General features: G+C 39.7%; 2 protein-coding genes and 1 long non-coding RNA gene across 3 annotated transcripts; 2 read left to right on the forward strand and 1 right to left on the reverse strand.

Annotated features, from left to right (window-relative positions):
- Positions 1-1,464: 1,464 nt before the first annotated feature.
- Positions 1,465-2,120, reverse strand: Vti1b (Vesicle transport through interaction with t-SNAREs 1b). The gene is made up of 2 exons (XM_065233787.1): positions 1,931-2,120; positions 1,465-1,871 (listed from the first exon to the last, which is right to left on the reverse strand). Exons 1-2 carry the CDS (start codon positions 2,060-2,062, stop codon positions 1,665-1,667), a joined length of 339 nt encoding a protein of 112 aa, XP_065089859.1. The 5' UTR covers positions 2,063-2,120; the 3' UTR covers positions 1,465-1,664.
- A 6,403-nt stretch (positions 2,121-8,523) lies between these two features.
- Positions 8,524-8,967, forward strand: LOC135711046 (uncharacterized). The gene is made up of 3 exons (XR_010518452.1): positions 8,524-8,580; positions 8,636-8,687; positions 8,757-8,967. It is a non-coding gene; the product is annotated as an uncharacterized LOC135711046 (long non-coding RNA).
- A 1,595-nt stretch (positions 8,968-10,562) lies between these two features.
- Positions 10,563-26,534, forward strand: LOC135711066 (protein suppressor of hairy wing-like). The gene is made up of 8 exons (XM_065233812.1): positions 10,563-10,711; positions 11,047-11,306; positions 11,372-11,970; positions 12,033-12,165; positions 12,226-12,283; positions 24,742-25,005; positions 25,073-25,232; positions 25,293-26,534. Exons 2-8 carry the CDS (start codon positions 11,052-11,054, stop codon positions 26,179-26,181), a joined length of 2,358 nt encoding a protein of 785 aa, XP_065089884.1. The 5' UTR covers positions 10,563-10,711; positions 11,047-11,051; the 3' UTR covers positions 26,182-26,534.
- The last annotated feature ends 807 nt before the right edge of the window (positions 26,535-27,341 follow it).

A 27,341-nucleotide genomic window follows, 5' to 3' on the forward strand; every position in this document is an offset into this window, starting at 1 on the left:
CTCTGAGTAGCATTAGCTTCGTACAATTAGGGGAAAGTTGGGGGGTGTTCGCGGTATCATCCAAACCATTTTTGGGATAGTTTACCCATGCGGGATACAGTTCGTTTATGGTATGGTACGTTTAACGCACGCACACTAGCAAGAGCAACGCCGTGTAAAGTTGTTGATTATTTTCCTCTGACTTATCTAGATAGAACTGGAATTAGGGCGTCACAGCTTTTGTAAACAATGACTTCTATCGATGATTTCTAGGAACTCAAGGCACGCCCACGCAGCCCAACATAACCATCGGATAGTAGAAGTCTTTCCCTACCCGATGAGGATGTTGGTTTGCGTGGGCGGGCCTTGGATTTCTAGAAAATTTTCTTAGTTAATTAACCAAATAAGATCAATTAATAAATCGAGTTAGAATATTGTTTTTGATTCCAAAAACTAGTTGAATTTGAGAAGCACACGAAACATAAAGGTGATTGAATTTCTGTTCGATTGCAATACTCTTAAATTTAATCTAATAAGAACAGGCTTGCAATTGCTCATTACAGCTAAAATGCTAGTTTTCGTAATTATGAAACTATGGGATACTATAATGATAATTTTTATTTGTAAGAAGCAAGAAGAGGTGGTAAAGTTTGTGTATGACATATAAAATTTGTCAATTCAGTGCCAACATTTCAAAGGGGCGTAATTGCTTTTGTAAACAATGACTTTAGCCATCAATTTCTCGCGAATGAAATCTTACCTCTTCAAAATAACAATGCTAGCTGGTAGAGGAAACATTCCTCTACCTAATGGTGTCATTATTTTTCATGAGTGAGCTTTTATTCGCGAGAAATCGATGGCTAAAGCCATTGTTTACAAATGCAATTACGCCTCTTTGAAATGTTGGCACTGAATTTTGCTTTCAGAAGGTCACAACTAACGATTTTATGATCGCTGATTGCTCGCTCATCGCGTTGCAGCTAATCGCTATTATTATTAATTGACAGGTTTAATGTGTCATACACACACTTTACCTTCTTTTCTTGCATCTTGTAAATAAGAATAATTATTAGCATTAAAATATCTCATATAAATCCGAAAATAGCATTTTAGCTGTAATGAGCATTTGCAAGCTTGAATAAGAATAAGGAATCCTCGGATAAAATCTAATGGGAATGTTGGATTGGCTCAGATTTTGGCTCAAAACATTCTCTCCGCCCATCTCTCCTATGAGTATTTCTAACAGGGACGATGCTATTAATACAAAAGTGCTGAGATTTGTATCGATTTTTTTTTTTATAAAAATAAATCAGATCAACTTGGCTTGTTCAAGAGTTATTAGGTTTGTTCTCGCTCTTGCAGTTTAACCATGACTTATACTAATACTGTTACTTTCTTTCTGCTGAATAACCAGTATTCCGGTCAGTTAAGACAAACTGTTTTATTTTAAAAATTGTAGTACACAATTAACTAAGGTCGCCCGCCATTCACCGTTCACTGAATACTTTTTATCATAAGCTTGCGAGTTCAGTGAGCGGTGGATACTGACCTAACGGTATATGCGATAAAGAATTTTACAGACCACTTGCAGTAGATCCGATTGTTTTCGATACAGATATTCAGTATATTACGATGTAGGTATAAACATAGGAATGCAAAAATTTAATAATTTGCAGGTCTAATATTCAGTGGCTAAGTTTGATGTACAATAAACCGACCAGTATGACCGCTTCCATCACAATGATCATTATAAGAATCAGCTTATTGTACAGCACATTTCTTTGCATGGCTCTCAGAATGGAACTCGATTTCGACAAACCATCGTTGGCATTTTCCAGCCGCCGTTGGCTTCGCAGTAACGATTCTCGTTGAACCTCCAGTTCGGAAATCACCTGTTGAGATTTTATCTACTGTAAAAAGATCAAATTAACTCAATTCCGAAGCTACTGACCTCATGACCCGTCTGTTCGGTTTCGATGGCAATCTGGTTCGATCGGGCTAGGCTAGCGGATGTCCGTTCGAGAATCTGACGCCCTTCCAGAACCTGCCTGCGATTATGCTCGTTCCAGTCGAAGTCTCCCATTTTTTATACTGATCAACGAGTATTTAGACTTGAAGAGAAACGAAGTTATTTCTGTATCGAAATCGACAAAATTTAATGATAACTTTTTACGCTAAACAAAGAAACAGATAGGTACCTAAAAGATTAAAAATAATATTTACTTGACTTTTCGCATCAACCCAAAATAAACAAAACTGACTTTTGCTATAGCGTTGTTCACCGACAGAAACTTATTCGTTTTCATATCAATACCAATAATTGAAAAGGACCTTAGTCTGAAATGTAAACAAATCGTTTTATAGCATCCCTAATAAAAATTGTATGGTTAATTTGCTTAACGACGTGTTCTGGGTATCATCCAAACCATTTGTGGAATAGTTAAATGATTTGGGTTATCGTTCGTTTATGGTTATTTTTTATTAGGGATTACACAGAGAAAAAAAGTTGTTGAATATTGCTGCAACCAGGTCAATCCATCGGTTGTGTACACTCAAAGGATTTTCAAATCTAAATAGATTAAAAGTTACGCTAAATCGCAACTCTCCTCGCATAGCTTGGTATAAAGAGAGAGAATACTAACTTAGTATAAAACTGGTTTATACATTGGATAGTATAAAATTGAGGTATTCTTCATATGTATATTATGCGATTATTCGCCAGATTCGATTATTTTTCAGTTTCATGTGGTTTGTTATGATTGAAAAACATAAACAAAAAGCTGGAGAGAGTGAACCGTATGGAGATACGTTTTTATTTTACACAGATCATCCGGTTCAGTATTTTTCGCTTCATCGATTTTGTGGCGACGGCAGTTCGGCTCGCAGCTCGGTTCCCTCCAGTATGATCGCAGCTGGCGGATGTCGATGGAAGTCCGAAAATACCTGATAATAATTAAACATTTTGAATTAGACTCACCACCGTACCATAGAATATTCTCACCTTTCTCGATTCCCTCACCGGAACTCTTTTTTGTTCTCGATATCCCCATGATCAGCGGCAAAAGCATGAAATCCCACAGCGACAGTGATTCACTCCAAAGCAATGATGAATGACCAATGTTCTGCAAAATACTCGTACCTAATACATTCGATGATCTTTTCTGTAGATAGCCATGCATCAGCATCTAAAATTATGGTGCTGCATTCAAATAATATTTTACAAACACCTACTGCAGTTTTTTTTTCCACATGAAGCTCAGATGAAAATACATGTTTGAGGCGGTTTATGTCGATTATTGACAAGAACTAAACAGAGAAACAAATTTCTATGCATAATCATGAACTTTGACATGTTATTCATACTCATGCATAAAAACAAACCTTTAATAGATTACTTTTTAATCAAAGCTATGAATAAACAAAGCTAAATAAAATAATGAATAAATTTTAATCTATTTTAGATTAGTAATATTTTTGAGTGTAATATATAACGTTGTACGATGTACATCGATTTTGCGAACAAAATTACATCCATTGATGTAATATTGTATCTATCTGCTTTTTGATATTACATCATTATTTCATACATCAGCTTGAATTACATTGATCGATATTAATTTTTTTTTTGCTGTGTATTCGATGGATCATGACGGGACTTGACAAACGGGTAGCGATTTAGAGCAAATTTTCTATCAAACCCGCGCCAGTTGCTGATTGGTCGATTTGCCATTAGCAATCGTGGAATAAACAGTAATCTGACTGGTAGTTATGCCAGAATTATTGTTGACGTCAATGGTGTTGTTAATTATTTACATTTGCAAAAGGAAAGTTGAAAAATTGAGTGCATTGCGTGTTTTCACCGATTGATATTGTTGTCTCTTTATGGCTCGCTTTATGGTTGTTTTATTGTGATGATAAAAACGGATATACATGGAGCTAAACCACCGACGAACCGACATGCCACAGGAGCATTTCGTTTGTCCACAATTAGAATTGTCAAATTATACGTGGGTTTATGTCCTTGTTCATGGTATGACGCGATCGGATGAGTAGATGTCGGTAGTGTTTAACGCATTTTAAATATGACGTCTTGGGAACGAATTTGAAAGTAGCTTGTTTAAGCTGTCACGTCTGTTCGTCGGTGAATAAACTGTGGTAGAAACTCCGAATCAAACCCAAATTTAAATATAAAAAACATTCTGCAATCCTGGCATCATAACTCTTAACTCCGTCAAACCCGAGGTCAAACCACCGACAAACCGGCATGAATGATCATACAAATTACAAAGAAATTTCTGATCAAAGCACAAAACTGACATCTGCCGTCGTGTTCGCGGAAAATATTTATCCTACCCACGTACAAAATTTATGACTTGGTTCGTGTCTAATCTATTTCGGACAAATTATTTTTATCTAGAAAAAACATTTCTATGGTTTTGCCAGATGGGATCGCTGCACATTTGAATCGGCCGTTGTGGATTCTCGATCAAGAGTTAAGTTTAAGTTTCATGTCGGTTTGTCGGTGGTCAGACACCACGCACTAATATTCGAAGGGCTTTCATCAAAACCACTAATAAGGCTCTGAACCATTTGGCGAATTATTTTAACTTTTGGTTAAAATTTGACAGATGGAAAGTTATCGATTAACCCTGCTATCCGAGCGTGGTTACTTCTGACAGACAAGAAGTTAAATTTTGACAACTGTGGCTCGAAAACTGGTCGATCGACAGCACGGGGATTTTCGAACATAGAAAATAACTTTCGAAATGTCACTTTTAACCACGAGTTAAATTTAACTCGGCAAATTGTTCACAGCCTAAGAGTGAGAAGCTCGATTGTCAAGTCCCGTCCCGGGTTTTGCCTCGGCTTAACCACCCCCTTTTTTACTGTAAATTTCTCAACTACAATGATTTTCGTTGTGAACCATGAATTGTGTTGTGATTTTATGGTAATGGACAAAAATGTCCAATGCTTTGACAGTAAATATCATGGTTACAATGACAATGAAAATCATCGTATTTTTATTGGATTTTTTTACGGATACCCTTCTGACATGTTTCCCCTGAAGTATTAGCATAGAGGTAACAGTGCAGAACTTTGGGTAAATTTAAAGGTTTTCTTGCACTAAACTTATTATTTACCCCGAGTTCTGCACTAAACTTGTGCATTTCACAAACGTCAGAGAAATCTATAGTTTTTTCTGACGTTTAGGAAATGCATACACGGAGAACCAAAACTACCCAACGGTTGAGTTCTATAAACTTACTTTTGAGTTGATATCTCTCACTTGCTCTCTTTTTGTTGTCAAAAACGAAAAGAGCAAAAGAATCCAAAATTGAGTTCTAATCACCCAACTCGACAGTCCCGTGCGCCAAGTTAAAATTGAGTAAGATGTGTAAAACTTAATTTTGAGTAATTTGAACTTGACCTTGAGTGAAAACAACTTAGAAGTAAGTAATCCTCTTTACATACGAGTGAATGAAAACCACTCAAAATTGAGTAAGCGAACCAACAATCAATACGAAACTAACGATTTTAAATTGGCTCACTACTTGACTAGCCTATTGGTCCCAAGCAAACGATTAACTTACCCCATTCTAGTCGAAATTCTAGTACTACGCAATGTTTGTTTTGATTCGCTATGAAAGTTTGACAGATAAAATGAGGGGTTATTGGTTTTTCCTATGTTTCGAGGGGTGAATCGATTAGCTTGGGACCGAAGATAGTACCAGAGCTGAGTCAAAAAGTTGAGCACGTTTCTTCGGGACCTACTAGTCTTAGAGTTACCTCTATGCTAGAACTCTAAATTGAGTTGGCACACGGAACTGCCAACCTGGGTGAAAAGAACTCAAAATTAGGTACTCTTTTTCTTTCCGTGCAGGTGTGAGCTAGGGTTGGGCGAACTTGGATCGATTTTTTTCATCCCGATTTTTCAGATCGATCCTTGTCCATGAAAATAGATCTCTTCTTTCGATCTTGAAAAAAAGTAGGTGGTGAATTTTTAAAGTGTATTTACATCGAAAAACGATTTACTCTTACCACAGACTACGTAATAAATTTAACAAACATACCGTCAACATCAGCATCGCTCCATACAATGACGTCCTTGTTTGCGTTTCCGATATTTACGAATACAGTAACATTTGAAGGTTTGTATTACCTCCCTCCTGTTCTCATTGCTGCTTACCATCACAACAACATTTGATTGAACATTATAAAGGAAAGAATTTCTTGGGGTACCAACGTAAACAAGCGTATTAAAATTAAAATCAAAATATTGATCTTCCATCTAAAGATTGATTCTTTGGTACCGATTTAATCAGTGGGTCGATTCTAGAGCCAAAAATAAGATCGATCTTTCTCTGAAGATCGCCCAATCCTAGTGTTAACTCAATTAGGTTTTGCACCGTCGGGGTTAACCTCAATCTGATGACAGTTTAGTGGTACTGTTTACGTGGACTTAGCCGATTTTTTCTTGGGTGGATTTTCTCGATAGTTTTTCAGACTGCAGTGAGATGTAAACCACATTTCTGCAATGTTCACGAGCAACATCCTTGCAATGCGCTGTTCCTCGACAATTTTCAAGTTAAAATTCGGAAATTTTAGAATTTTTTTTTTTCGAAAAAACGACTAAGTGCTCGTAAACAGTACCACTGAACTGTCAAAAAGGTTCAGCCGATTAACACTGAGTTCATTCGTGACGTCACGCTGCAGAACCTAATGACGGAGTGTATATGGTGATACAGCTTTGTCACTACACTGAACGAATTTGACATATTCCTGTTATGTGGAAGTCTAATAAATTTGCGCTATAAGATAATCCATTGAAAATGATATGATTGACAATGTGTCAGGTAAATTCTATATGAATATCTGATACATTTACAATGCTGATAATTTGGTAACTTTTATATGATCGTCATATGATAAATGAAAATCGATCAAATTATAATAATTAACTGAAATGGATTTGAAACCCATAAGCATAAGCTATACTTTTCACCACAATATAATATATGTGTCATAAATCAATCGAAGTAAAGTTTATGTGAAAATAACATGAAATTTACTTCTTCTTTTGACACATATATTTAATCGATTTCTAAAAATAAATTCGAAAAATAAACATCAGGCAGTGGGAGCTTTCACAGTTGTGCCTTTTTTTTATTGTAGCTGATTTGGGATTCGATCAAGATCTGTTGAGGTGTGATGCTTTCGGTGTCTGTGCTCGATTCCACTGATGGGCCACGGCTGACTTCAAGATTGAGCTCGTTCAAATAGCATGAAGTAAGAACAGCTCTCCCGACATGGAATGCAGTGCAACCATAGAGGTAACTCTAAGACCACTGGGTCCCGAAGAAAATCATTATTATTTTTGGCTCACTCAGTACCAGAACAACGGTCCCAAGCAGTCCCAAGCTATTTCACTCACCCCTGCATGTTCTGCATGAATCCACACACCCCTGATGTTATCTGTCAAACTTTCATAGCGAATCAAAACAAACATAGTGTAGTAATAGAATTTCAACTAGAATAGGGTACGTTAATCGTTTGCTTGGGACCAATAGGCTACTAAAGTGGTGAGCCAATTTAAAATCGTTAGTTTCGTATTGATTGTTGGTGCAACGTTATGCTCGTTTTGCTAGAGTGAAGACAAATAGCACTGACAAATTTATGTTCCGTTTCGGTGGTGTGGTTTGTTCAAATCTTTCTTAACGCACCTGTGTGCAATAAATCAACGACTAAATTATATGATTTGATAGAACTGGCTCATGAAGTTTGAATACTACTTAGGACTGGAATCTGAATTAGCCGTGTAGAAAGCTTACAATTAGAATCATAGCAAAGTAAATATTACAGTAGAATCATTTTTTTTTCAATCTCAATACATTCTTTTCTGGAACCAATTATCATATGAAACAATAACAAACAAAGATTATTCAATACAGTATCATTGTTGTTAGTAGTATCAACAATCAATACGAAACTAACGATTTTAAATTGGCTCACCACTTTAGTAGCCTATTGGTCCCAAGCAAACGATTAAAGTACCCTATTCTAGTCGAAATTCTAGTACTACGCAATGTTTGTTTTGATTCGCTATGAAAGTTTGACAGATAAAATGAGGGGTTATTGGTTTTTCCTATGTTTCGAGGGGTGAATCGATTAGCTTGGGACCGAAGAGAGTACCAGAGCTGAGCCAAAAAGTTGAACACGTTATTTCGGGACCTTCTAGTCTTAGAGTTACCTCTATGGTAGTATTTACACACAAAAAACAAAAATTGTTTTAATAAAAATAATGCCATTTCAAATTAAAAGTTTCGTAAATTTCGTCATTTTAACAACGAAAAAATTCAAAATAAAAATTATTTTTTTGGTTTGAAAGTGTTTCTTTCAGGTTCGACTTGTAATTTTAAAAGTGCATTTTTTTTTTTAAATGAAAGTTGTTCAACTGTCAAAAATACATTTTCTAGGAAAAGTTTTTGGCAGCACTGGACCTCGGTTTGCCGCTTAATTTGGCTTGACGTCAGAAGTGTCACGAAGAGCGAGGAAAATTTGGGAAGGACAATTTTCCTCCGTGAAAAATAATAATCGCATCAGGTAAGCGATCAAATAACAATAGTAGAGTTTAATTAGAGATTTTTATTAATTCCAGATAAAACGAAACAATATTCATCTGCGAGCGGACAAGATGGCTCGGAATGCAAGTGAGTGTTCGACGACTACTACAACAGTAGATGTTAAAGGTATATAACAATATATTTAATATTCCACAGAAACCCTCACCGAAAACGATCTAATCGACACCTTCCTTCCGCTATCCGCTGCCGTTAAATCTCCACCGGTATACAATCACGCTGCTAACAATGCTGGAGGTTGTCTTCTGTCCTCAACCCTGCATCTGTGACATCACCATGTACCTGTTACTGTAGCAGGTTTACTCAAAGCAAGAATAACTCCAAGACGCAATAACGTAAACATCAACAAAGATAACAATAACAATGTAAAAAAATATTGTTGGATCTTATTATCTTATTGAAAAATAATAATAAAGAATATTTAATACTTATCCACTAAAATAAAAACCAGAATATTTTTTTTTTTTATTATTTTAATTTAAATTCAAAAGGCCCATTTAATTTTAACTATGCCACATTTTCAAGTCAAAAATAATCCTCCATTAATTTCAGGACTAATATATTTTTCATTTGACAGTTCTACAATTCATTTTGAAAGTTTGAACTTTTAAAAGTATCGAGCGGACAACTTTTGAATTGACGGTTGGTTGACTTTTATTTTGAAAGCTAACCGCTTTCTACCAAAAAGAACCAATGTAAACTTTTAAATCTACCAATGGTTTTTTTAATTTTATAAACGACTTTTCTTTGTGTGTAGTTCAGCTAATCATTTTAATGAGTGTACGTTAACATCGTTGAAAATTGTTTCAATAATTTATAAAGAACAATCATGTAAGATGTATTTTATTGGGAGCGATATTCATCCCAGAAAAAAAACATGCAAAAACAAATGCTTGCTGTTGGATTTCTTAAAAGGCATTTCTATATGACTATTTAATGATTGGGATAGATCTGTTTACAATCTTTAAACGTCAAAAATCAAAGCAAGCTATTACAATGAGATATACATGTTTTCCTATACTGCAAAGTTAAATGACAGTCCAATAGTTTCTACATGTCTATTTACACGCGACATATCAACAAACGTCAAAAATCAGTAAAAGCAACTCCAATAAAAGATACATGATTATCTTATAAGATATATATTTTAGTGAGCAATATTCATCATGAAAACAGGTATATTTTACTGAATTTTCTCATAGTGCAAACTTATATGATTTTCCATTAGTTTCTAGATGTCTGTTCCCACCCATGACATATCAACAGTTTTTCACCATGAAATATATCAGACAATATTCATATACTTCTTACCTTCGCTAACCACGTTCGAAGCAAAGTATTATCAAGTACTAAGTATGTGAAATTACGATAGAAATCATTCCATATCGCAGTCATAGTTTTTAAGTGATAATCCAATGGAATCTATCAATCATCACATAGAATGAATAAATCTGCTGACATTGCTATGTTATAAGATGGATCCAATAAACGGTACATGTCGATTTGTTTCAGTGTATATAGGCGAGGAGGTCGTATGGGGGGAAATGCGGATTTAGAGTAAATTGTAAAAAATACTCGGTCGCTGTCCCATACCAAAATCCAACATGGCTGAATCACGAATTTGACACATTAGAACACCTATGTGTAGTTACCTTGGACGGAGTGAGTTTCTTGGGACACCATGACGTATTTCGGTGTGATGACTGCAAGAAATGTGCAATAATGTTTTTTCCATAGACACAGTGACGTCATATGGCAAATGTCAGAGAAACTATGTATGCGGTATTTGCCTACCATTCTGCAACCAGAGCAACACCGTTGCCATTTTACCCGTGTCTGCCTCGCTGCAGCTCTGCAGGCATCATGCAGCAGCAAAAACTCGCGGTAGCGGCCATCTTTTTCACACTTCCTCTTCTACTTGGCATTCGTTCGTGATCAGTCAAAGTGCGATGTGACGAAACGGCGATAAAATTTATTTTCTTCCCTGGTTTTCTGCATACGTTTTTTAGTTTTATTCGGTTTTCGTTGTTCAAAATTGTTTTAAAGTGACTTAATTTCAGTTTATTGCAAAGTCCAGTGCATCTGCTAGAAAGGTGAGATAAAATTTTAGCCGGAGAAATTGGTTTGTTTACCTTTTCGCAAAACTGGTGGATGCAACAAGTAGATCATGAATAAGTGGAAATCGCCATTTTTCATACTTTCATTCCGTCACTGCTGTAAGTGCTAATGCGGTCGCAGTGTGTAGGGCTTGTGGGGGCGGTCCGCGGTATGGACAGTGTATAGAACTAGGGGTTTACAGTTGAAATACCTTTTTGTGTAATGGTTTCACATTAGGCGCTCTCATGAGCTTTCTTATTCGACTCGCCTTGATCCAGCAGCTCTTGTTAGAAATCTCATATTACTAATCAATATTAACCGTTTTCCGCAGCCACAATGTCCCGGGAAATACAAGTGCACGTTAGGAAGGAAAAAAAGTTCCGCTTAAATGTGTCCGGTGCTACCGAGCAAGATGTGGAGCTGGTGCAGGTCGACGAAAATACCCAGGACACGGAGGGTCTGAATGTCGATTCGCTGGCGGAAGAACATTCCGAACCAAATCTGGTGGCAACCAAGGATGGAAGAATGATTATCGAGATGAAACCAGGCAGGACATGTGAAATTTGCAATGTAACTTTTACATCACCCGAGGTAGGACCATTTTTAAATGCAATTCATCTGAGTTTCTAAGTTTTGTGATTTTTCCCCTGTTGCAGATCTACAAAAAACATACCCAAACATGCCGGGAGAAGATCATCGAGTTCAACGATGTTCTACAAAAGGAGAAAAATGCGGCCATGATTGCCCAGCCGGGTGAAGAGTTTTTCAAGTACTGCAATCCGAATCCAGAGAATCCTTGCTACTGCTGCGGTGAGGACATATCCACAGCTCACGTCGGTCACATCAAGTGTAAACTCTGCCCGAAGTCATTCAAAGCGTATGAATATCTGGAGAAGCACCTGATCTCCATTCACGCCTCAACGGACGATTTCAGCTGCAGCCAGTGCAATGCCAAGTGTCCTTCGGAGAAAGTTCTCAACGACCATATGACAACGCACAGCGAGGGCAAACCTTTCTCCTGTTTGAAGTGTGGGAAAGATTTTACGCGGAAGTATCATCTCGAACGGCATCTAAATCACTCCGGCTGCGGGGAAGTTCCCAAAGAACTACTTCCCTGTGAAGTGTGCGGAAAAGATTTCACACGTTTGGATAACCTACGGGAGCATCTTCGCTTCCACATGGGCGAAGGCAAACGGAAACGTGACTACCAGTGTCCGTACTGTCCTAAAGCGTTCTATGGATCGTCTTTACTGAAGTAGGTTTTTTTTCTCCACTTAAATTCTAAAAATAATTAAATTAAAAAATCATTACTCGCAGCATTCACATTCGTACCCACACCGGGGAGAAACCGTTTCCGTGCGATTTGTGCTCGAAATCATTCCCGTCCACCGGAGCGTTGAGAAAGCACCGTCGATCGCACACCGGCGAACGTCCGTATCGTTGCGATCAGGTAGGTTTGTTCAAAACTGTGTTGCCAAAAGGAGAGTTTACCTAGTGCTATTTATTTCAGTGTTCGGCCACCTTCGCGGCTCGGGAGACGTTGAACAGGCATCGCAAAACCCACACCGGTAAGGACGCTATTCTATATGAAAAACTTATTTGCAACAATACCCCATGTAGGTAGATACTCTACCCAAAAAAAAACCGGTCCACTTTTGTTGCCAATCCAGTGGTGGAAGTCAAGCGTTTATTCACTACGCAGTCTAAAGTGAACAACGAAAAGCTCACTTTTGAATTTCTCATTAATTCGAACTCAAATTTTCCCTCACAGCGCTAGTTTACCCCAGTAGTCCGATCATGGTTTGATTTACGGATGTCCGGTTTTGGGCATTCCACTAAACGGAAACGGAAAGTAGGTAGTTCGATTAGTGTGACACACGGTGTGACATACCGACTTTGAGACTGGATTTCCGTTCCATTTTCCCATTTCGCTAAGCCGTCCTTTGGATTGTCCTTCTTACCCACCAACAAGGTTGCCGCCATTCGTTTGCTATATAAAAATGTTTTTCGGCATTACCAACAAGCGCCAATCTTCAGGCTTTGTACCGCGGACTTCACCCACTACACCACAGTATCCGAATGGCACCACTCAACTAACCGCGAAGCCCGTTAATAGCCCGATAACGGCCCTATTTTTGCAATACAAGGTTGACATACGGCTTTCAATTTTTATATTAGCCTATTAGGAACCAATTGTTGCTGCCAGAAATCGTGCCGCTCATTATTGCGAAGCTGCTAAAGAGATACAGGAATCCAGAAATCCAGAGTTGTTACAGCTGGCGCGTATTTCGAGCGTTTTTACAGCTCTGGCGCCGATTTTGCGGAAAGCTTAGCACAGAAAATGAAACCATTGATATGATAGTATTTTTCAACTATCAATTCACTTTTTATTCAAGTGATCATACCAACTATTAAAAATCGATCGTTCAGCAAGTTTCTGATATTTTAATAATAATAACACAGTGTTACAAATCAAAAGAAAAATGGATGAACTTTTCAAGTGACTTGCTGTAAGTTATTAGTGTAGTCGAGTACACATGAAATCACATTTGAAATTGTTTTAACGCTACCGCATACAATCATGAGTAACTCAATCATTCTTTACCGATTTTTGTTGTCCAATTATATACACATTTATGGCGATTTTACTAAAGTTCTTTGAGCTTTTTTTTTCTTGATAAGTTCTCAAGAACGCCTACGACAGCGGTCTGCACACCGAGATAGTATCGCTCGACACATCGAAGGCCTTCAACAGAACGTGGACGCCCCTCGTCCTTAAGCAACTAATCGACTGGAGTCTTAACGGACCCATCGTTCACTTCATCCAGAACTTCTTGTCCAACCGTTCATTCGTAGTCGCAGTCGGCAACACGAAATCCCCGAGGAAACGGGTGTCCCACAAGGATCGGTTATCGCCGTTACCCTGTTCCTCGTGGCGATGAACGGAGTCTTCCGTCAACTACCGAAAACATATATGTGTTCGTTTACATCTACATCCTCATCATGACAGGGTGTCGACTACCTGAAAAAAAAAACCTGGAAAATCAGGGAATATCGGGGAATTCCTTTTTGGACCTGGAAAATCAGGAATTGTCAAGGAATTACATTCAAAGTCAGGGAAATATTTCTAACAGAAACGTATTAATAAGTATGACTGACTTCGCTAGTTTCACACAACTTAATTACTCGTCGTAGTTTGAGGACGGTTTTCAAATTAATTTGCTCGATCCAGCTGAGTCCAAAAAAAAAATCAATCCCTTGAGCGCATTGGAGCGCTTTTGAGCAAATGCAAGAATGATTAAGAGTTAAACTGGGCTTAGACAAGGCAAGTCATTGATTGAACTCAGTTGAATTGAATTGGCTTGAAAAGTTGAGCCTGGTTCAAATTTTTTCAGTTCAAGTCAGTTAAATGGCATAGTTTACACGTTCAAGTCAGTTGAATTCAACTGAGTTGATCAATTGACTTGCCTTGTCTAAACCCAGCTTTAAGAGAAGATAATGATTTTTTTTCTGAATATTTCTAGTTCTTGTTCCTTATTGTGTTCTTAACAGCTTGATTAGCTCAGAGAACTAACTTAATGACAATTTAGGATAATGGTCTTGCTTGGGAGTTTTATTAGATTGGTTGGAGTAGCACTTTTATGATTGATTAATGATTCGAAGATACGTAGACAAGCATTGCTTTGACAACATAGAGTAGCTGTATTAAGTATTCGAGGTCTTCATTGTAAAACTGGTTAGCCCGTAAAATTAGCTTCACAGTAAAGTTTTAGTATGGTAATGTTGCTGCTATTTCAATTTAGATGGAATTAAGTTACAGAATTTGGGAGATGAAAGCGTCGTTTTCAATGCAGAGTGACCAGTGAACCGGGAAAACCGGAAAAAGCTGGAATTTGAAGTCACCGGGAAAATCCCATGAATTTAGTTGACACATCTGGAGAAATATACGTCGTCCTCTCTTCGAAAACAATACGATTTCAAGACCCTTGGACTGGTCTAGATTTTCAGGATAACTACAGTCACTCTGAAGAACTATTAAGAGAATTTTAGATTTTTTTTTTCCAAACCAAATTTGAGCAGGTTTTAGAATGAATTCTAGAGATAAGGTAGATATAGGTATTTCAAAGAATATTTTCTAGGGAGCTTCAGGAAAACCTCTAGGAGAGTTTTTACTAGATCTCCCAAGAGTGAAGAGGATTTAAGGATTCTTGAAAACTAGCAAGGAACGCGAATTTTGATGGTACAATTCCAAAATAATTATGCGTAGATCTATAGGGATAGTCCGAGTATAATTCCAAGCGCATTTCGAAATGAATTTCTCGAGAATGTTAATGAGAATTCCATGCAATTTTCAGAAGAATTTAGAGGAGAACTCCAAGATAATTCGGAGCAAAATTTGAAGCTCCAGTTAATTCTTAGAAAGAGTTTATAATGCGAAGAAATGATGAATTTTAAGAATTTTTGGGAGAGTTCTACAGAGAATTTCTGAGATTTGCTGGTCACCATGAAGATGATTTTGAGATTTAGATGAATTTATGCCCCTAGGGTAGAATGCGGATCCTTCCCGTTTTTGGCAACACGAGATTTATGTCTTTTTTCCATTCTTCATGGGTTAGAGGTCCGTGTGGTATTTCATGAAAAAATTTCCATAAAGCACTAATATATTCTGAGGAAAGTTATAGCTGATGGGGTTGTGTTGCCAAAACCGGTTAGGCACTGCACATGGAATGTTTTTTTTTTTTTGAAAATTACTGGAAAATCAGGGAATATCAGGGAATTTTGTTTTGTTTGTTGAGTCGACACCCTGCATGACCACCGGACCCACGCCAGTACGTACAAGGATGAGAGCCCAAGCGGCAGTCTCCGCCGTCGCCAGGTGGACCCGCTCAGTAGGCTTCGAATTATCAGCCTCTAAAAGTATCAGGTGCCATATCTGCCCTTCTCGACACAGAATTAGCGGACCACCGATCAAAATCGACGACCAGTCCATACCGCTGAAGAAGACCGATTCCTCAACTTTGAACAGCATTTCAGTGCAGTCAAGAAAAATTGCCGCAGCCGAGTGAATCTCATCCGGACCATTTCCCGACAGCACATATCGAACAACCGCAGCATCCGTTTTCACGTTGCGAGTGCATTATCGACAGTCGCCTCCTATACGGGCTGGAGATGATCTGCATAGCAACGGATAAGCTTTTAACTACGTTAGCACCAGTCTACAACACCTACGTCTGGATTGTCTCTGGCCTTCTGCCATGCACGCCCGCTGACGCGGCGTGCATCGACGCGGGCATCATGACTTTCCGCTTCCGTATAACCGCAGCTATCGCAACCAAAGACATCCGGAAATCAAAAGATCTTCGACTCCTCCGCAAGGCTACCAACGAAGATCTCCCCCAGTGGCCAGGGTCTACTGGCATGAAGACAAATGCTGGCAAACACCTTTACCGTCAATCGAAAGACGGATTAAGGACAGGTTCAAAGCCTGAGACAATTCCGTGGCCATGAAAAGGACTGTAGCTGAAATGTTAGGAGAAAAAAAAATACCCCACGCACACACACCGATACACGGACGGATCTCGCTCTCGGGGGTCGGTATCGGTCTAGCCGAAAACATCACATCAGCTTACCGCCGCAATGTTCTGTCTTCTCTACTGAAGCTGCAGCCATCTTTATTGCTGCTACAACGCCCTCGGACCGACCGATCGTGGTCCTCACGGAATCACACAGCGTCATACAAACCCTGACATCCGAGGCCCCGATTCATCCCTGGGTACAGACGACGATGAAGTCCGAGTCACCAAAAACGGTATTCTGCTGGGTTCCGGGGCACTGCGGAATACCAGGCAACTCTGAAGCTGACTTTCTGGCTGGGGTAGGACCATCTGTCCCTCGCTATACCAACGAAGTACAAAAAGTATGGAAAGCTTGTGACACGGAGTGGGCCCAAAACCACTCCCTCTTCATCAGACGGATCAAAGGGACGACGAGGAAGTGGACAGAATCGTTGAACCAGCATTAGCTTTAAGAGATCGAGCATTCCAATTCAAAATATTTAATGATTTAAATTCGATTACTGTGAATGACTGACCATCAGCTGGAAATGAATCTGCCGGAATCTGCGCACGGCTTACCTCCATGGTGGTTGGTGATTGAATGACACGAGAATGCAGTGTCCAGTTCGTTGTCCTCGCAACGCTCATCATGGCTGACTACGAGTCCCTGCGATAGTGCTGAATGTTCAGCACACTGCACGGAGAAGCATTGTGTGCTCTTTGCACCCACACAATTACTAAATTTCAAAGTCATGACGATACCTAACTCCAGTATGAGTAGCATCAAACATGAAGTTAGTTTTTAGCATATCTAGCATATAGTACTCACGTCGATTAATGATTTATGTAAAAAATTCCATTTTAGGAGCAGTCCGTTAGAATTATGATGGTTAGAATTTTGAGTTCGATTGCCACCAGCTGCAATAGCAGCATAGGTAGAGTTCCATTTAATAGCTGAACATTGTTAGCAGTAGGTATGGATGAAGAATTTGAAGCAGGAGAGCTGTTCGTACGGGTACGAATGTAGTGCTGTGACGATATCGATAAGTCCGTTATTATCGATAAATATCTGGCATAAATTATCGATATGATAACCGATATTAAAAAACTCGATATCATCAATAATTAAAAATCGATATCGATCAGATGTTAATAATCATCGACATGGTTCTATCTCCACTTGAAGGATGTGGTAACGAAGATTTTGTTCGTGGTGAGCTATTGAGAAAGATCTTTACCGCTAATTTGGTATGGAGTAAGCACGAGGGAATGGTTCAACGCAATACTAACCGAAGTGGACGGCTCACATCGTACGAAAATGGATATGTAGGTACGCGAGGATTGGTATCGAACTAATGACATGTGCTATTTTACGGTACTTATCTTACTTAGGACAAGTAAGAAGAGTACATTCCCATATTTGTTCCTGGTGGCTCTGAAACATCTGTCAAATATTACAACCTCGGTCTCTTGGAGCGTTTGTTTTCGAAAATACGGCGAGGTTTGAGCGATGTAGGTAAAAAAGTGGACAGAATATTGTTGATTGTGTAATAGTTTTTGAGAATCCAAATGCATTATGAAGTTGGAAGAGAATGAAATATGTTTAATGTATTTTCCATTGAATATTGGATCCGATATCGATAATCAAAATCTGATATCGAAATGATACCGATATTTTTTTTATAGTCACTTTAACACTTTTGGGTCATTCGTGACTTGTCCGGGGGTGAGATTTGAACTCGTGACTTTGGCGTGAGAGGTATGGATGTTAACCACTACGCCGGGGTCACCCCCAGATATCGATATTTTCAGAGACCGATATCGATATTATCGATAAATACGACCTCGTCGCAGCACTATACGAATATAGAATTTGTTCCTCGCTGACCGTTGTTAATAGCAAAGATATTAGTGCCTGATCGGGAACGTGGAGCGTTTCCTACCTGTCGCTTAGAACGAGATTGTAGGATCGCTTTAAAATTTCGTAGGATCTTCCTTCACTACCCTTTTCAGCATAGTCGAAACAGCAAGCTGAGAAAAACGTTTTTGAAGATGTCTATTCTCTATGGACTCTTATGGATAGGACAACATAGTATTGGTATTTTTGGTAATGGGACTGTTATGTCGCACAGGGCAGTTCACTGGGCAGAGAAATCACCATTCCTAGGGTCTGTAGCAGTCATGGTAAAAACACTGAACCCTTTGGCACGGGTGGCAGTTTTGCCTACAAACACACCACCAAGAGCATTGGGTTTTACGCTCCGTACCAGTGCTCGATAGAAAACACCAAACGCAGCGAACAAGGCACCGATACCGGTGCCCGTGCATAATTGACCACTTTGTCAAGCAGTTTTGGCGTGACTTTCTACCAGCGATTTCTCTAAACTGGACCAACTAATTTCTATTTTTTAATGAAACGCACAAATGTTGGCTACTTTTCTCGTGGTTCTAGAAGAAAAAATCTCAAAATTATGTTTTGTTTCAAAGTTCGAGTGGTAGTAAACGTAATTTTAACTGCTCGAATGAAGTGGTTAATTGTTTGCACCGGTGTATGGATGCTTCGGCAAGCACCAAATCCGAGTGTTTTCGATTTCGGAAAACACGCTTGCTGCTCGTAGGAATTTTCTTTGGGCGACTTCTGAAAGATTATCGTAGCTGTTATACGCCTTTAGCATCTTCCATTTCAACTAAAGCTGATAGACGAGTGCCATAATGCCAATGTCCATGGTTCGATTCCAGTCTGTCCCCTTCCAATTCTTTCTGTCAACATTTTTAATAAGGTAAATCTATGAAATTCATTTCGATTTCTTTTGGCGAAAAAGCATTACGCAATCTTATAAAGCTTATGAGCTCAAGGGATCATCTACCAGGATTATTAAAAATACACAAATAACCCACTTCGGAAGAGCGTGTTGCTGTTGCCGTCCACCCACTGATATTTCTTGGTTTTATATTAAATAATTTAGCTGATTGATTTAATGTGATTAGAGTCAATCTAATAATCATAACTTATCTACAACAAAAACAAACAGCTCAACTGATTGAAGAATAGAAGAGATATATGGGGGTTTACATAATATGTAATAAATTATATGCTGGTTCACTTGCTCAACCATCTCAACTAACTAGCACGAATTTCAGAGGCTCTTAAAATCTCATGCTGGTAGATGCTGACGCCCCATTATGCTGACTATTTATAAGTACAGCTTTAGTTCACTAGCATCAGCACACCAGCACAGATGTAAACACCCAAATAGCGGTGGGTGAACTGAACTACTCACCATTCATGTAGGGTAGAACAGCCCGAAAGGCACCCCGGGCCAACCGCCTGATTTGATTTTTCATAGCTATTCCACTCTTAATTTTGCCGAAATGCTAGTTCAAGTACTAAACTAGCACCAGAGGTGGCAACAGTACATTTTTTGAAAAACCATCGTCCAGAGCGAAACAAAACAGCCAGCACACGGGCGGCCGTTTAAGGCCCCAATTATGTAAGTCGAGTCGAGCGTCGAGTGTCGAGTAACTCGACACTCGACGCTCGACTCGACTTACATAATTGGGGCCTAAAACTACATTCCAAGCGAACAGCGGAGATAGAGAATAAATAAAATCTCGCAGCCTGGTTTTTCCAAACAGTTTATTGTAATGAAATTTTAGCTGCAGGCTTGTGTGTGACAGTAAATTACCAACTTCCTTATTTACGCATAATTTTAACATCAATGCTTATGAGTGGCCAGTCTTCATTCTTATCTTTTAATTCCATGCAATAAACATCAAATAAATGCAGTAATTAGCCAGAAATCAGCAAAATTCTACACGACATAAATTTATGTCGCGCGTGCCGCCGGTCTTGTCTGCTTCTTTGTGCGAAAATGTTCTGTCGCTGGCAGAAAACAGTTAAGAAATGTCATGACATTTTTGCCGCTTGCCAGTTTGTTTTTGTGTGTCGTCACAATGGTTATCGCAAAAAGTATCAAATGTTAAGGAAAAAAAACAGGAACACGCTCTTGCGAAGTGGGCGATTTGCGTATTTTTAATAATCCTGGTAGATGATCCTTTGAGCTCATAAGATTCATAAGATTGCGTAATGCTTTTTAGCCAAAAGAAATCGAAATGAATTTTATAGATTTACCTTATGAAAATAATGTTGACCGGAATCGAACCATGAACATTGGCATTTTGAGACCAATGCTTCGACCACTCGTCTATTAGCTCTAGTTGCGTTCAAGAGCTACCTTGTTGAAAATTCCTGCGAGCAGCAAGCGTGTTTTCCGAAATCGAAAACACTCGGCTGCGGTGTTTGCCGAAGTCAGAAACACGCGGCTTTGGTGCTTGCCGAAGATCCATACACCGGTGCAAACAATTATGCACGGGCACCGGTACCGGTGCCTTGTTCGCTGCGTTTGGTGTTTTCTATCGAGCACTGGTACGGAGCGTACAGCTCAATGCTCTTGGTGGTGTGTAAAAAAGGCAGTACGCAGTGTAGAGTTGCGTTTAGACATGCCTGGTCTGTAGATTATTTTGAAATAAGATTAAAAATAGGGTCGTCTACTTTATTCAGAAGCGAAAAGAGTCGTTACACGTTTTTTCAAAGAAGTGTTTGTTTATAAATTAGATTAATGGGCACAAATGTTCATAATTAGCCAGAATACAGTCATGGTCCCTATATATATATATGGATCCTGGAGACATTGGAACGGTCCTCCCGAAGATTCGGAACATCCGTAAAATTGGTCAATCCACGAAACATCCTAGAACCCCACGGTTTTTTTTTGAAAACTTTAGGAACTGTGATTTAAGAAAGAATTGGGGTTCATGACATAAACACGGACCCGGATGGCCATAGGAGCGTACTCAGGAATATCCGAAACGTCTGTAAAAATGATCAATCCATGAAACTGATCCTAGAGCTCCACGATTTTTTTTCGAAAACACGTGGAAATGTGATATAAGAAAGAATTTTGGGTCGTGACATAAAAATGGACCCGGATGGCCATGGGATCATCCTCCGAAAGATACAGAACATACGTAAAAAGTGTTTCATACATGAAACTGTGAAAAAAACCGTGATTTTTTTTCGAAACTTCACATATATATATATCTACATATATATTCCAAGTGTTTTCGAGAAAACCGTGACGTTCTAGAATCAGTATCATCGATGCATCATTTTTACGGATCTTCCAGAAGACGGTTTCATTGTCAATCGGGTCAATGTTTATGTCATGATCCCAAATTCTTTATTATATCACAGTTTTAAATGCTGCTATCGAAAAAACCGTTGAACTCTAGGATCAGTTTCGTGCAGGGCTGGAAATCATCTCAGAGCGTTAGCAAAGCAACTTTGTGCATGCATCTCACAACGCTCGACGAAGAGTGTGTGGTTCTCCCATTTGCTTCGCACACTCTTTTCCAACTAATCTGTGAAAAAGCGATCCACACAATGAGCGGTACACTCCGTGCGACGTAGGGAGCGAATATAATACAACAACCGCTAAACTCTTTGCAGACTTTCCTTAGCACAACTGCATGCATAGGAGATGAAGAAGGGCATAAAGAAGAAGAATTTTGGCTTTTTTTTCTGGGTTTCCCATTTGCAACCCTACACTGAGTGACGCTCTTTGCGTCGGAGCCGTCGGAACGAAGGCTACACATTGAGCTTTCGTTATTTTTGGGTGTGTTTCTGTCTTCTCTTCTCCGCTGCTTTACACTTGTGCAGGGTGAAAGACAAGCAAACTTTATGTTTGCTAGATTATCACTTTGTTTATTTCAGAAATTCAGTAAATTGCGCGCATTGAGTGGTCCGATGACCCTGGTTTCGTGGATTGACCACTTTTACGGATGTTCCGGATCTTTCAGAGGACAGTCTCATGGCTATCAGGGCCCATGTTTGTCACGACCCCAAATTCTTTCTTATATTACAGTACCACGTGTTTTCGAAATAAACTGTTTCACATCTTCCGGAGAATGGTCCTATGGCCCTCCAGGTCAAGGTTTATGTCATGATCTCAAAATTCTTTCTTATGTCACAGTTCCTAATGCTTTCGAAAAAACCGCGGAGTTCTAGGATCAGTTTCATGGATTGACCATTTTTAAGGATGATCCAGATCTTCCGGAGGACGGTTCCATGGCATTCTAGGTACATGTTTATGTCATGACCCGTAATTAATTTACCGTATTCGTGATAATGTTTGCACCATCGTACAAATAAGGTTCCCGTTTAACCTGTGCATACAATGCCTTGGTTTTCTTTGCATGCACGTAACCTATAGCTCATACCGTAGTAGGCTGTGTATAGAACTTTTTGACGTTTAATCGTTTTTCTCTATCTAGCACACATGATTGAATGGACGGTTTGTTTTCCCACTAATCTGTTTCGCTCTTGCTCGTACTCGTTCGATTTAAATGGTGCAGTAGTGTGCGTCGATTAAACGTCTCTATAAAAGAAAATGATTTACTTAGTTTGACAGTTGCACCATGACGAAGTGGCAGCGTATTCGTGATTTGTCCCACGCGCAAATGTCGCAAAAAGACATTTCAATCGCCATGGGAGTGTTCCGGTGGACCGTCAAAAGGGTTTTAGACCGAGAAAAGAAAGGACAACTATCCGCGAAGGTGGCCACAGGTAGTCCGAGGTCAGCTCGGGTTCCGAGGGTTATCGCTGCTATCGAAAGGAAGATTCGGGTGAATCCAGTGCGTTCAATAAGGAAAATGGCAAAGGAACACGGGATCAGTGACTTTACGGCACGGAAGATCGCAAAGGAAGATAGCGGGGCGAAGTGGAGGGCAAGGAAAAAAACTCACATGATTACCAACCGCATCCGGGAGCTACGAGTCGAACGATGCGAAAAAATCCGGTAATCCTGTTCACCGACGAGAGCATGTTTGCCATCGATCCCGTAAAAAAATTCCAGAACCGACCGGTATATTAGTTCTCTTCCGGTAAAAGACGTGGCCGACGAGCACAAGAACGTGCACACTAATCGAGTCAGTACGGTTTTACCGAGTTTTTGAATTGCGGAACTGTTCGGTAAAAGTTTAAAAATCTGTGGAAAATTTATTAATGAGAATATTTGTTCTGAACTTGTACATACTTAGTTCTGTTAACTCCATTTAATGGTAGAAAATAAAATTGGTCGATTTCATTGATTCCTTACGGATAACGGTCATTTGAATTTTTACCGACTTTTTCAGTAATTCAAAAACCCAGTAAAAAAATACTGACTCCTGTAAAAAAATCTTAGTGTGTGTATCTGACCAAGCATCCTGCTAGCGTTATGGTGCTTGAATTGGTGGCTTCCGATGGCAAAAAATTGACCCGGTGTTCATTTCAGAAGGCGACAAGGTCAACACGGAGGTCTACATCGGGATTTTAAGTAAGTATGTTCTTCCGTGGATCAAAGAACAGTACGGTCCGAAGCCAAATGTTGTATTTCAACAAGATGGTGCTCCGTGCCACACCTCGAACCACACTCAGAAGTGGTTGCAGGAACATCTTACGTTCTGGGCGAAGGATATGTGGCCGCCATCCAGCCCCGATCTTAATCCGCTGGATTACTCAATATGGCGCGTCATGAAGGCCAAGGCCTGTTCTAAACGCCACCCGAGTACAGCAAACCTCAGACAAACATTGACCCGTACCTGGAGAGAAATGGATCCAGACTACATTATTAGAACCTGCCGTGCATTCCGGAAGCGTGTGGAGACCGTAATTGCAGCAAGTGGAAACTCGATCGATGATTAACATAGTTTAAGACTCTGAGAAACATCCCCTTTGAATAAATAAAAAAAAACTCGAATACGAAATTTTTGAGAATTTTTTAATTTTAACATTGCTTAATGGTGCCAACATTATCACGCATACGGTAGACCAACAATTGAAAAGGTAATATCAACTTTTATAAACAAAACGTTGATTACTCTTTCCTCGCCAATCGAAAGTAAATTACCATCGTCGGATAGGGGAAAGTTTCCACATCTTAAAGATGGTGTTAGTTTGTGTAGGCGAGCCTTGAGTCACGAGAAAACGGTTTGCGAGATTTTGTTCGCAATAGCTGATGTGCTCATTTCTGTTGTTGGTCGTGATTTGCTCGATTGGTTCCGCTACTATTTGACAGCTCAATTGGTTCCCGAGATTCTATCCGCAAGACCATGAATATAGCGACTTGACTTGATTCATGGCTGCACGTCCGCAGGTCGCTTCCTCCTGGTCGATCCACATTGCCTCTTCGTCTCGTTCCAGTCGGTACGTTATCGAGAACCATTTTGACCAGGTTGTCGTTCGACATTCTTACGACGTGCCCCGTTCACCGTCAGAAGATGGTGCAATTTGCGGATCATTCACCTCTTCCACGTTCCATCTTCCATCTGCACTCACTTTCCGTTCAAAAAACAGGTCCCACCGATTTCAGCAGCGTAAATCTGAACCATTGACACATATATGTAATCCACGCTCACTACTCCCGCCGTAGGTGAAAAGCCGCACGAGTGTACGATCTGCGGTAAACGTTTCATCCAGGCAACGCAGCTTCGTTCGCACATGTTCCATCACACCGGCGAGAATGGGTTCGAATGCGAGGAATGTAAAGTCTCATTCAACCGAAAAGTGCGTTTGGAGGAACACGTTCGTTACGTCCACCGGAAGGAAGCTCCAATGGAATGTGATATCTGTTCGAAAACATTCACCCGCAAGGAGGATCTCAGCCGTCACCTGGACACGCACAGTGTTTCGAGAAGTATAGCTATCTACCGATTCGCTTTTAAAATTATCAATAATTGATGGATTCCTTTGTCTTTGTTTAGATTATTCCTGCCCGCAGTGTGGGAAATCTTTCGTGTCCAGAACGGCGCTTAAGCTGCATCAGCGAACCCATGAGGTGGAAAACCCTTGTATATGCCCCATTTGCAAACATAAGTTCATACGTAAAGATTGCTTACGGAGACATATGAGGTCACGTCATCGGTAAGCAATTTGTGTCCAAAATAGTTCATTCCCATGTTCTAACATGTGTTCTTTTTTCAGTGATTGTCCTGAAGAAATGTTGGTCATTTCTGAAAAAGATGACTCCACCATAGATGCTCCACCAAAACAACGTGTTCTGTTAGAAATAGAAGAAGTCGACGAGCAGGAAGAAGAAGAAGTAGAACCCGAAGAGGACGAACAAATGCTGGAAATCGACGGCGAAGTCTATCAAATAACGCCGCTTGAAGACATCGAGTTGGTGAAGATCAATAGAAAACCCAAGGTAGCTAAAAAAGAAAAGGAGATTAAGGTTTTGGATGTAGTGGAAATAGCACCGCCAAAATTAGAACCCACACCCGAGCCAGTACCTGAGCCTGAACCTGTACCCGTTCCGGTTGAAATAAAGAAAATAAAGAAGCAGAAACGGAGTATTTCGGTAAAACCTAAAGATATACCGTCGAACGAAGAAAATTCCCTCCTAGTTCCAATTGCCGAAAAACCGGTCAGCCTGGATATCCCTGTTGCGTCTGGATTAGTCGAGAAACCACCAAAAGAGCGCAAAAAGCGTAAGCGAGCCGCAGAGGCTGATAGTGTTCCGGCAGTGCCACCGACCAGGATCAAGGTCGAACAGGAGGAATCCATCCCCATCTTTTTGAGTGATGATGCCCTGAAGAAGAAAGTGTCGGAGCTTTTGTGTGTGCTGATCGATGAAGAAGTGCTAACGGAGTTTGGCTGGCCAACGGCTCCCGTGCAGGATGTCCTGAGCGACGTAATCAAACGTTGCGGGCACAAACCGGCAGCGGATGCCGAAGTCGGAGATTGTAGCACCCGCATGCGTGAAAACACCAAGATTCTCTTTGCCCTCACGATGGAGGATGACAGCATCAAAACGTTGCTCAACAATCACACCATTGACGAGGTGATCACAAATGTTTTAAGAAATAAGTGAAGCGGGCTTGTCCCAGAGAACTGGGTAGCAATAAGTGCAATTATTCCCTTGAGAAGGCAAACGCTAACAAGAATCACATTGAGGCCTTTGATTGACGTTACATTTATTATTAATTTTTATACATTTATGTGCGTTTAGATTCTACACCGTGTAACATTTTAAGATTAGGGAGTTTCCGGAAATTGTATTAAATATCATCGCTTTGTACATAGCAGAATTACGAAGATAAAGCTTGTCCATTTCTATTGAAGAAATGAAAAAATGTTATTTGGTGATCCAAATTCTCTTCGTACATCTGGCAACGACTTTGTCGGTTAATTAATTATACATTACATATTACATTGTACATCTACATAACGTTTATAAGAAAAGAAATCGAAATTGTTTAAGTTAAATATAGTTGTTTAAGTTAAAAGTTTAGTTAAATTGAGATTTAGTGAAGCTTCAATCTTATCATTTATTGAGAAAGTATTCCTTGAATTTTGTGGATTCTTATTCTGTCATATCAAGTGATGCACTATGGTCAGACAGAATAGACGATTTAGTATGCTGCAGAAAAATATATTTTTGCTGTGACAGCAGTGTTGGACAGTCAATGTCACCCGTAAGCAGCTTTCCAGCGAACATAGCTTGAGCGACCGTCCGTCTTACCTCTAATGGTTCGATTCCTAGGATTCCCGCTCCTCGTACGGTGGCAAGTTTGTTGGGTCACGCCAGTTGAGGAAACGAAGAGCATATCTCACAAACTTGCGTTGAACGGATTCAATTCTAGTGATCCAGCTAGCATGGAAAGGGCACCAAACAACTGAACTTGACTCCAATAAGGATCGCACAAGCGAGCAGTAAAGTGACCTGAGGCATAGCGGGTCACGAAACTCGTCGGCAATTTGAAAATAAAGCCCAATTGTCGCTTAGCTCTGGAGATGATGCCATTGTAGTGGATTCTGAAAGTGAGTCAGTGAGTCTGCAGTCCAAGGTAACGCCGAGATCCTTTATGTGCTCTACACGAGCAAGACAGCGTCCGTAGAGAACATAGTCAAACATGATTTGTTCGATTTTTCGGTGATAGGAAATAATGTTACATTTTTCTATGCTTAGATTCATCAAATTTCTTGAGCACCAGTCAGCAAAAATACCTAACAAATTCTGGAGATCCCAGC

This window comes from Ochlerotatus camptorhynchus, unplaced genomic scaffold (assembly GCF_037179485.1).
Source record: "Ochlerotatus camptorhynchus isolate MF236.1 unplaced genomic scaffold, CSIRO-AGI_Acam_v1.1 ptg000417l, whole genome shotgun sequence".
Classification (NCBI taxonomy): domain Eukaryota; kingdom Metazoa; phylum Arthropoda; class Insecta; order Diptera; family Culicidae; genus Ochlerotatus; species Ochlerotatus camptorhynchus.